At 26.6% G+C, this 13,144-nt stretch overlaps 1 protein-coding gene across 1 annotated transcript; it reads right to left on the bottom strand.

The window, feature by feature from the left end:
- Nucleotides 1–614: 614 nt before the first annotated feature.
- On the bottom strand, nucleotides 615–12,866 carry LOC114129879 (protein 5NUC-like). Its single transcript, XM_050197548.1, is given in 10 exon segments — nucleotides 615–913; nucleotides 916–1,065; nucleotides 2,073–2,276; nucleotides 2,702–2,857; nucleotides 3,126–3,231; nucleotides 3,292–3,446; nucleotides 3,538–3,735; nucleotides 4,892–5,093; nucleotides 6,700–6,900; nucleotides 12,129–12,866. Coding segments are annotated over 10 exon segments (1,770 nt in total). The 5' UTR covers nucleotides 12,492–12,866; the 3' UTR covers nucleotides 615–878.
- Nucleotides 12,867–13,144: the final 278 nt, after the last annotated feature.

Genomic DNA, 13,144 nt, shown 5'->3' with positions numbered 1-13,144 from the left:
TTGATTTATTTGTTTAGATTATGATAGTAATACATTTACAAAGTTGAAGTTCTGTTAAGCCGTATACTGCGTAATACTATACCTGTAACTAGTGTAACTATACTTAATCGTAATTGGTAAATTAAGTTTTTATTAATTTATTATTCATTTTATATAATACAGCATATATGTATGTACAATTGTGTACACACATTTGAGTTTAATTTGTTCGATGATATTATCAATACAATTTAAATAAATTTTAGTATCGATAGAGTTAAAATTTATTTTTACTGGTGGAATTTAAATTTGTTAATAATAACATTAATATCGATTATCTAAACCTAAAAACAAATACTTGAAAATAGGTGGAATTTATATATGCACATACAAATAATGTACAACGCCCCGTGCCTCACGATCAGACGGACTGGAGATAGAGCACATCATGAATATTATATACGAGTCGTATTAAAGGCTATGGGTGTAGAGTGGCTGCATAAATTTTTTTTTATTTTGAACACATACATGTTTTTGAAATGTCAAGCTAGCAGAAAGCCGAAAGTCGTAATTTGGTTGTCCATTAATGGTTAGAGAGATAAGGAGATTCAGAAAAAAAAAACAAAAATTAAAAATACATTTATATAATGTATACAATTTTACGATTTATTAATTTATTATATAACAACAATCTACATTTTATTAAATAACATATTATTTTTACATTGTAAATAATAAATATAAACTATGAATATATTTTAAAGTATATATAATGGCTTTTATTTACTAGTGCTAACCAGAATTATATAAAGTTAACAAACAATAATTATCTGTTAGATGAAGTACAATATTAATTACTATATTTATAATTATTTTGGTAAAATTTATATTAAATAGTCTTAAATGTTAAAAAAAAATATTGTAGTAATAAATGTAATATTATAAATTTATAATTCCATGTATTAATATTAGATCCGGCTGACTTTTCATTGTTACTAGATAAAAAGGTGACTCTTCCATCTACTCCAGTCGTTATAGGACTTATCGAATTCATATATATCGCTGTTGCATTGAAATCTTCAATATCTAAATAACAAATATGAATTTAAGATATCATATAAAAGTAAAAATAAAATTAAGATAAAAAAAAATGGGTTGGTGGATATCTCTACTGTAGATTAGTTGTTAAGTGGATCACTATAATAGAAGTGTGTTAAACTTTAATTCAATGATAGATATATCATTGTTTATATATATAAAAAAAAAACAATTTTAAGCAGTAACGGTCTGTCAGTCTATATCACCATTCACCAAGTATTATAGTAGTTATTTATTTTACTTATAGTAATACAGTAAAATGATATATTTTTTTCCAAAAATATTGTATTATTAGTATTTAATTAATATATTCTTTTATATATTTATATCATATTATATTACCTATTATGTAAAATCCAATATTTAATGACATCTTTCTGTAAGTACCATAAAACAGTAAAAGTAGGTTTAAAATCGGTTTTTAAAAATATGAATTTGTATAAAAAATTTCGCTTCTTATTTTTTTTATTGATTTCCCGATTATAAAAAAAAAGTATTGGCCATTTTGGACCTCTTTAAAATACAAACTAGATCCAATTTTTTATTAAAAACTATCCACCAAGTTGAAAATCGATGCATTTTTTCGACTACTTATCGTTTACACATTAAAAAAAAACATACACATCATTGTAAAATTAATACATTTGTCGCTTCGCTTAGAATAATAAAAAAAAACATCTTATTAATTATCTATACCTATTTTGAAAAAATGTCATAAGTTTAATTTAAATCTTATACTAATCAAATGTATTTTATGAGTCATTTTGTCAACAATTTAATATCAAAAATAAATTAAAATATTAAATAAATTTAGTTTTATAATTTTCAATTTTTACTTAATTTGATAACTTGACAAAATTACTCCAGAGTTTATTTGTAATGCTTAAATAATTAATAATATTAAATATTATGTGATTTTTTTGTCTCCTCATAGCGTAGGTGTTATGATGTATTTATATTTATTTAAAGCTAGTAACATCTAATAAATTACAAACCTAATATGATGTTTTTCTTTATATTTTTTTGAAATGATTTAAAATTATCACCCCCTTCGGCTAAATAACTGTTCATCACAATTGTATAGTTAGCAGTTAATTGTAAAGGTTCGAATTTAGGAACGTTACAATCACCACATCGGACTAATAGTGAAGAAACTCGACTACCAGGATCCTTTGTTATATCATACTCGACCAGAACGCCTGAAACATTTTTTTAATAAAAATTCATATTATATTAATTTGTCTTAAGTATATTGATCATAAGTAATAACCAAAAGTTGCATTTATTCATAAATTGTATTAATTCATTACGTATCCATGATTTATTTTCTTACGTAGGTACAAAAATTGATAGATGATAATAATTAATAAGTATTTGTTAAATACTTAAGTTTTACATAATAGTATATAATTTACTAAACTGCAGTATATTATATACTAAATATATACAAATAAATATTATCTACAAATTACAAAACTTGTGCAAGCCACTGAAATAGACGTTTGGCCATACTTAAGAAGATAAACCCTTAAGGCTTGAATACTTTTTGAGTATCAAAGGTATCTACATTTAAATTTTCCAACATCTGGTATTTTAATATTTATTTATTTTTTAATCAATTTACCTGATACTTGTAAAAGCTTAGATCCTCCTCGATTCGCTACAAAGTCATAAACGCTTTGTTCAAATGCTTCCAATAAGCTACTACCAGAAATAGTAACTTTAACCAGACTATTTTGAAACGGCATGACATTGATTAACTGCCCTAAACTGATGTAACCTAGTTGATAGAAAAATATATAATTTATTTATTAGACAATACATAATGGTAATTAGTGTTTTTTTAGTTATTTATCACTGTTAATATTTGTTTAAGCAAAAATTAATGAATTGTTACAAACTATAAGTAATATGAAAATCAATTAAAAAAAAAAAAAAAAAATTAAATTGGTGTTTCATTCAGTGGCGGATTCAAGGGAGACTAGGGAGAGGTTAGGAAAAAATAATTGTACAATTTAGATTAAAGTACCTATAAATAATATTTTTACCATCGTGATCAGTTTCGTTGATTGTAGTCCGAATACCACCAGCTTGAATAATTCCAATAGGAGCATCAGTCCAATTTTCGTCGTACTTTGTTTTTTTCATAATATTCTTAAATTCCATTAATTGTTAATAAGTAAAATACAACTTTCAATATTCAAAATCACTTACGTAGTATACGAAAGAATCAGCTATTAAGTTTCCAATATTGCATTCCATTTGGTGACAATTGTTTATCAATTCAACAGCTGTACGCCCGATTGTAACGTTTGTAACATTAGTTACCTGTGGTTTCCATTGGTCGACCACAGTCAACATTTCCGGATCTGCATTTTATTAGAATATTTTGTTTTAAGTTTAAAATAACACAACTTTGTGTAGAGTTATATATAAAATAAACTTAAATGTTATTATAACCTTGTTTTATTTCGTGATTCAATAATGTTGGCGAACCATCGATACTAACTAAGTCACCATTAGAATCAAATTTTAAAACAACTTTTCCCGCGTATTTGGTATTCGCGTATGCCTGTAATATTGGCACGCGCTTATTTCTAGTATTTGTTACGAAAAGTGGATATGGTCCATATGGTTTTTCATTACTGGGCGGTGTGCCTGGAAAACAAATTCATTGCATAAAAGAATATATAAAAAAAATAATTTTCATCAAAATCTATACAAATACTTTTAATAGCTAGTATACTGTATAGTAAGCAGAGAGTAGTGGTATATTACTATAATATAATACGGAATCATAAAATAAATATCACATATTATATTTTATGTATATGTGTTGTTTGGATTCTGAGTGGAATGTGTGTTTATTGATTTACAATGATGTGAATCTTTTTTGTAGGTATTTGTAATACAAAATTATTTTGCATAGATGATAATTATAGTCGATAAATTGCTTTTGAACTTTGAGGGTAGCTTTAGAAAGAAAATTGGATCTAGTATGTACTTTAGAGAGTACTTTTTTATACTTGAAAAAAATAAAAAAAGTAATTTTTACGTATCTAAATCCAGTTTTTGAACAACCGATTTTGTTTTTTTGGGTAACTCGAAAACGAATAACCGTAGATATTTAAAATGTTCAAAAATTGTAAATTTATTATTTTCATTATACATGATGAATTTTTTAATTTATTTTGTATTATTTGTAGGTATGATTTTTTTTTTAAAAACGTCGACAAAAAATTGTTATTTAATATTAATTTTTTATATCTAAGTTTTAAAAATAAGATTCCTCATAAATAATTCACATTAATGGTACCATAAAATCTAAAAAAGATATATAAAAATATTTTTTTTTATTAGTATATCTTTATATAAGCTCAAATTTGGACGAAATTAATTATTTAAATGATATTAATTATTTTGTTATAATTAAAAACATTATTCGTGATAACTTTCAACTTTTAACGTACATTATATTATTATAAATTTTATTATACGTCATAAAATTTTTGATTTATTTTAAGATATTATTTATTTATATTATACTATGAACCTACTTTTATTGTTTTATGGTATTTACCGAAAAATGTTATTACCTACATTTGTATTTAATGTATATAATAAAATGGTATAAATACTTATTATTGAAATGATTAAATACTAATAATATAATATGTATTTTGGAAAAAATTAAATCAATATACGTATATATATAATCGTAATACTAAGAGTAAAATTAATGATTTTGATAAGTAGCTTAAAAAAAATTTATTATGAAATTTACTTATCATATCATATTATACGGTATGCTTACCGGTGTACAGAAACGTATGTGAATGCCCTCCAACAATTATATCAATATCCTCTACTTCTTTGGCAATTATTTGATCTATTTCAATGCCACTATGCCCGAGACCAATAATTATGTTAACGCCACTGTCTCGTAATTTTTTAGTTTCTTTCTTCAGAGATTCAACTTCTTCGAAAAATTCAACTACTCCGGTATTGGATATGGTCTAAAAATATTTAAATAGGATTGTGATAACCTGTGTAGTTTATTATACCATTTTTACCTGATTTTAGTTGTTACTTGTTTAAGAGATATTTAAAACGACTAGCAAGTTTAGGAATATTTTATTTTATTAAAAACATCTTAACTATAATTAATTCATTTAAGTATTTTACAGATTAAAAAATATATATATATATATATATTTTACTAGCACACATGTTTTTACATTTTAATACTTATAGGAAAAATAGAATGGATTTAAACAAGATTAGATTAACCTTAAATTTTTCATTATTTTATTTATTATTCTAATTTCTACTTTCTAATATTAATATTTAATAACTAATAATATACTTCATTAAAATTTGAATTTCGAATTTGTATTAAAAAAAAATCATGCTATACATTTTTTTTACCTAGTGAATTTTTTTTTATCTTAATAGAAAAAGAACTAAAAACAAAACAAAAAGAAAATTAAAAACATCAAATGTCTATACTTAATTAGCTCAAAAAAGCTAAAATATTTTGAAAATTTTACCGCGTATAGAGAAATTTAATACTAATATTTAGTGAAATTTCAAGTACATCTACCTATTGTTATTCGTTTTTGAATTACATTTAAATGACGTATACTGTACAGTAAAGTATTTATTTATATGATGGAGTTTTTCTTCTTCTTTAATTTGAAGAACTTGTAATGCATATTATATATTTTATTAGTTAAGCAAATTAAGTTTTTATACTAAACAAAATGTATATAGGTACTAAGGTACTTATATGACTATTTATCAACAACGATTGTTACATATTTTGTGATACCTAAATATTAGGTATGCATCATTAAATATTAGCATGATAACAATATGTTCGAGTATGGACTGAAGTCAGAATTTAGGTTCAGCGTATCTTTGTTTATTATGCATGAATGTGTTAATTTTGTGTATTTGTTTTTAATTAGTAATAATTACTAATAATTATTAAGTAATTATTACTTATTCATTGAATATCTATATAGATAGCATACTCATAAATAATATGTAAAGAAACGGGAACCAAATGTGAAATATATAGAGCATAATGTAAGTTTAGAACGTAATTTTTAAGCTACGACTAGTCATATATTAGTTAAAATATTTTAAATAAACTGTAACACGGAAATCTTTTTAATTTCTGAAAGACACCATTCTAGATAACGCATCGTTTATCCTCTATAATCTATAAGTACCTATTTATTATGATGAAGCACATAAATAATTAAATTCATAATCTAGGTATATGATAGGATAAGTCATTGTATTTCCTATGTAAACTATAAGTACTACCTACCTATTACACTATATAGTTAATAAAGGTATATGCATAAAACGGATCATAGACACACTTAAATAGTTATCTATATTTTTTAACATTTATAATATAAAACTAAAGAGAGTTACAACAAATTAAGAAAATATATTATTAACAATCTAATATGGTTTACGATGAATAAGTTATTGAATAATGAAAGTTAAAATAAATATATAATATACATCATTGTACAATGTACATAATATATTAGTTGGATAAGTATATTATAGATAATTTACTAATAATGTATTAATAATAATTACCGGGGTATCCGTTGTTAAATATCCAACGATTCCTACTTTAGTGTCGTTAAATGTAAATACTAATGATGGTAACAGATGTTTATCCAAGTCTGGTACTGCCGTTGTATTCAAGTTCGATATTACTGTTGGTATACCTTCTATTCCTTCTAGGTATGATATAAGAGTATCGACACCATCATCAAACTCGTGATTCCCTAAAGTCTGAAATGACAATTATAAAAAATTATTATTTTATCAACAAATTCAATGTATATTTTTATAACTTGTCGAATCATATTGAAAAAATCACTTAAAGGTATTTCAAATATTTATATCAATGCATTATAATTTATAACTAAAGTGATTAATTATGATTGTATTTTCAAATTGTATATTAGTTCAAATAATGTATTACATTTATATTGTATTTATATCAGGTAAAAAATAAATAAAAATAATTCATTTTAGTAAACTTACAGTAAATTCAGAAATTAGTATTTATTAATTTATTTACAATTTACATCCAGAAATTCAGTTTGATGATATACAAGTTTTGTAAAAATATTTATTCAATCAATTTTTTACTATCTTATTGTATTATTTCGATGAGTGGGACACTATAGTCCGTGTTGAATAAATAAATTAAAGATGATACGATTACATGTACCTACTGTTCTTATATTATGCGATCTACCGACAGGTTTTCGTAAACAAATTTATTATTATTTTAATATTTCAAAAAAAAAAAAATACCATTTTTGTAGTTGATATGTTTTTTGTTATTATTTTAACATTACATAAATATACTAACACTGTTTTTGCATCTGATAATCATTCAAAAGTATAAATTCACCATTTGTTTTTATATTATATATAAATTTTAAACTTTTCCTCAAATCTTTCAATGGTTCATGGTTTGCATATATGGGCCAGTTAATGGATCGACAAAGTTCTTACTATGAATCACTAGCTCATAAATATATCCATAATTTTATTTATTGTTTGATGACCATATTATGTAAACGCTTATTTAGCTTAATTATACCAATAATAAAGAATAAAAATATCATACTACCCGTAAATATATTTTTTAAAAACAAGTTGTGTTCGAATATCACGACCACGTAACCGGTAGATCGTACTTAAAAATAGTACCTACCTTATACGTTTCAGAAAAAAAATGTATAAATACAATATATTTTTTGATAATAATATGTAAGTTGTATAAAATATTTAAATGACTTATAAAAACGCGTGGTTCAATGTGGTGAAGGCACGAAATTGGAATGTGGGTAATAGTTTGTTAATGTAATGGAATGCTATTGAGAAATATTCATACAATTTGAAATTAGCTTGAATTTTCGATACTTGATAAATGTGTAAATTTATCAGCTAGTTTGGGCATATAATATTTAAGCTTTTAAATTATTCAAAATGAGGTAAGTATTGGATATCAGTAGTATTACAATATATTATATAGTATAATATCAGTTTCTATTATTGGTAATTATAGATTCACGTATATCAGTTTTTTTTTTTTAATTTAAAGAAAATATTATTTTGTGGCCTCATTTGAATTGAGTTCGCAGTATTATATTGTTTTTTTAACTATACACCAATCCTATTTTCATAGTCAATATTGTAAATTTTCCATGACAAACTAAAATACAAACTATAATATAAGTATTAAAAAAGAAATTTCGACATTATTTACTTTATAGGTACCTACTATATGGTGATTTAATGATTTTATTTTAAGCGTATTGCTGGTTATGTACCTATAAAATATAAACTATGATATTTTATTTTTATAGTGTGTTGTTTGTTAAAATAATTTTTTACGATTTTTAACTTAACCAATTTTTATTAAGTTTATGTACAAAAAAAAAAAAATATTATATCTTTTTTTACTAGTTAGGACACAGGGTGATATCCATCATTTCAACCAAAAATAATTAAGGTCCAATTCCCGTTACCGCCAAAAAAAATTTAGAAACCAATGATCTTTTGGTACGTAATGTTTTATTACCAACTACCAAGTAATACAATTATTCTATGGTTTAATATACTACATTATATTGTACTCGTAAGTAGGTAATAGTATTTTGAAATTTGCAAATAATCGCTAAGACTGTGCAATGATATACATCAATAACTATCAATAATACCAATAAAGTATCAATATTTCTTTGAATTATACGATTTTGAAATATTATCGTTTAATTATATATTTATATTTTAAAATAATTTTATGTAGGTACCTATTCAATATTTATGATTTTTAAAATTTTAATTTACTTTTATGTCTTGTATTTTTATGAAACGCAACTATGACAATTTACTTATAATGTTAAAGTTTAAAGTTTACTATGATAAAAATGATTTTTTTAATTTAATTATTATCTCTATTTATAAAGGAAAGTGTACTTTAATAATAATTAACGTCTAGCCGGAACCGCTGAAGCTATGAGTATGAAATTTTGACAGTAGTAATAGTTTTGTTTAGTGATGTAGACACCCACTTAGAATGGATTTTTCAAAATTCAACCCCTACAGGGGTTAAAAGTGGTAAAAATTAAAAACATTGATCGAAAATTATATTTTTATAAGCATTTTGGTCGGTGCATTTGCTAAAATTATATAAGTAGTTATTGTTAAAACTGTATCATAGAGATATTACAGATATTTTGTTTTTAAGGGTTAGAAATTATAAGCTTACTTACATATCTACTCGCGAGATCCATAATCCACTACTGGTGGATAGTCTAATTAATAATATACTGTTTGTAATCATGAGAGTTTCACGGGCAACGCCAAGCGAAATGGCTAAAATATAACCTGAGTCCTGACTAACTCACTGACTGGTAAATGAGGAGCCTGAACAATGGCAGATAAATGCTTGCAATTTACACTGTAGATCAGGTTAGGTACCACAAATTTAGTGAGCAATAAGAAAGCATTTTAAAGTGGTATTTGTACAATTTTTTGAGATTCAAAAGGTCAATGAAAATGTTTAAATTTTGAACACCATTAAACCAAATATTAAGTAACTAATTAAACAAAGTTTGAATTATATTATATAGTTTGCATTTTTAACGTGCAACGAAGTAAATGGGGACAGCTATAGGTAATTGTATATAATTTAAGAAAGAGTTAAACTAATGACATTATTTAATTTGTCACTGCTAACATCGTGTGGAATCAGCTAGATCATTAATAAAATAGATTACTACTGATAAAATGATAAAGTAGTTCAACAATAATTATGTAAAAATTAATATCACTTTGAATGATTTATATTAATATAATTATTAATTATATAAAATTTATTCATTGTTGTATATTATACACTATAAAATATATGATATCGTTACATTTTTTTGCTATTATATAGTTCTCAAACAATATTTACCGGAAATATCATTACAAAAAATGAAACAAACACGTCTTGTTGATGAATAAGGTCATGATCAGAACCCGATAAATTGCATACGATTTACCCTACCATTTTTAAATCATAGTGGCGTATATTTGTCGAATAACAATGTATTAATAAAATGTATTATTGAACGATTTTCAAACACTAAAACAAATCAAATGTATTTCAAAAAATTTATTAATTTAAAGGGAAATCTAATAATGCGGTTAAAAAGTAATTAACTTTACTCAATAATCATTAATCAGTATCATAATTTACAATAGAAATTTAAACGTCATCATTAAAATAATAAAAACATAAATTATTTATTTGATTTAAAAATAACAAATAATCAAAAAAAATCAAAATATTTTTGTGAATTTTATATGTATTAAATTGAAGTTTGAATATGTTTTAAATCAGAGATAAAGTCATATATATATATATATAAAGCTAGCATAGCTAGCTGTTGTACACATAGTGGAAATTTATCAACCTTTATTTTTCTATAAATGTATTCAGTTGTGTATGATCATAATAAAATTCATATAATTTGACTCAAAAATAAAATAAATTTAAAGTTTGAAATTCCTATTATGAAAAGTAACCATCGACAATATTGTTACCAAATTACGTATGGTAATTCTACTCGTGTTATTTAAGTAAATTATTTTGATAATTTGAAGAAAATACTAACAAATACTACTTACTAGTAAATTTTCTATACCATAGTATTGTAGTAACTTAAAAGATTAAATTATAATGAAGAAACCAAAGAGTTAAGCATATAAATTTATTCTTATCAAATATTGTAAGACATATACAATATAACCTGTATTATAATTGATAAGTTTGATCTCACTATTATATTAATAGAATGATATTATTAGATTATACTCATTTAAACTTTTAAAGACATATGCTTGCTTTAATTAGCTTATATTTTAAAACTATTTATATAAGATGAGATTTGACCTCCTACAGAGACAACCCGATGGTCGTAGATTAAGCGTTAAATCTTACAGTTTCCTCGTCTGATCGACAACCGTATTCAAATTTTTGTAACTATGTCATGCTCAAGCGAAAAAAATTAAAAATCAACAAGAGAGTACGGCTACGCAGTATAAACAACTGGCTAATATTGGTCATAATTTGATAATGATGTATATATACGGTTCTTTTTTCATTAGATTATAACATTTTACAAAGTAAGGTCCAAAATTGTATACATTTATGCTAGCTTAGGATAGAGTCCCCGCTGGCCACTACTTTGGCAAGTTTTAACTTGTTTCCTTTTTAAAACTAAAAATTGTACAATTTATTATACTTTATTATTAATTTTATACTTAACAAATTTGATTTTAAGTGAGTTTAGAATAAAGTATGGATTGTTCACCGAAATTTATTGCGCATAATACAGTAGTAGCCGTTAATTGGGCTCACTTTGAGATCAGAGCATTTGAGTTTTTCAAACAAATAAGGAAATAAGACGAACAATCCAAAAGAATAAGATGAAAATTGTTTTTTATTACTTAAAAAGGGATTTCATAATGACCTCAAATTATGCGAATAAAAATATTTTCAAAAACGTTAATACTTTCTGGTAAAAAGAGTCGAGCAAATACAGCATTGTCCATCAAACTGTGTGCAAAAAAGTTCAAAGTCGGGAAAATTGGCTGGAAAATATATAGCCAGTCCAATTGACGAACTGTCGTTTCCTACGCGTGTTGTGTACAGATCCGAATCAGCCAGTTTACAATGGACGAACGAGTTGATTAATCGTGGACTCTATGAGCGATTATACTTTTGTTTAGTCTAAAAATCTGTATGGTAATTCGCATAAAACAAGCACGCTCCTTCTCCTTCCCCAAATAGGTTTTAAAGTTCCTTCACAAATCCTGCAATTCTACACATAATATTTTTCGTCCCGTTTCACAACATTGCGGAACTTATCACGATCGCCGTTAAATAAATAACATAATAATAATAATAATAATAATATATTATAATATAATAATATTCATATAGTGACCATTGCGTCCGGGCGCAGCTGATTGATGAATTCGACGACGGGTCTCCAGTGGAACAGCGAGAAGTACGGCGTGCCCTGGAACGTGTCGCCGGCCACCAAGAACAGGGACGGCAAACCGCTCTCTTGGGCCGACCGCCGTTGGTCTTTGACGAACTGGGCGACGCGCGCGAATCCGCCGTAACAGCGGCCCAGCGACGCGTCGTCTTCGCGGCATTCGTTGCAGTACAGGTCCGTCTCGTCGAACCGGCTGTGCATGTCGTTGGTGTGGATCAGCACCAGCTCCAGGCCGGACTCGTCGGCCCCGGCCGCGGCCACCAGGGCGGCCACGGCGGCCAGACACGCGGCTGCCACCGTCGGTCTCATCGCGCCAACGACGTTGGCCCTGTTTACAGGACACTGATGTTTACTATATGATGTTACAGACGCTATTGCTGTTGCTCGCCGTCTGCGCGATAACCGTACGTACGTAACAAATCGATTCGATTATCCAACGATCGACGAAAAAACAACACGGAAAAATCGTAAACCGGCCGCGCACCGGCGGCGTAACGTTGCGACTTGGCGACTGTTGCAGCTGTTTACCGCGCTCGATCGTCTCGTCGCGAATCGTTATTGACACGATTGTCGTTAAAACAAACAGATATAGGCACGCCGGCCCCGCGGAGGGTAGGGAGGTACCGACCGCTGTGCGTCACGTGGTCTACAAATCCGTAGGTACAAAATATAATATTGTATTCGTGTGCCCGTCGATCCACTGAAATCCACTGCGGCAGCTGCGATGGTGCGGCGGCGCGAGGGTGGTCGTAACGCGTTTACAATTTGTTTGTAGAAGAAACGTGTGCGCGTACAACGCGCATGCGCTGTCTTATTTATAATTAACTACGACACGGGTTTTGGTAACCCCTTCCGAACTACCTACATCAAAATGTACCAGTTGCCCTTAACTAAATAATATTATACTGCGATATTGCTCTAATGTCAATACACGGCTACAATACCTAACCGTAAAATAGAGG

Source organism: Aphis gossypii, chromosome 1, assembly GCF_020184175.1.
Source record: "Aphis gossypii isolate Hap1 chromosome 1, ASM2018417v2, whole genome shotgun sequence".
NCBI lineage: Eukaryota > Metazoa > Arthropoda > Insecta > Hemiptera > Aphididae > Aphis > Aphis gossypii.
Note: the sequence above shows the minus strand (reverse complement) of the source record. Positions and strands in the feature narration are given on the sequence as shown.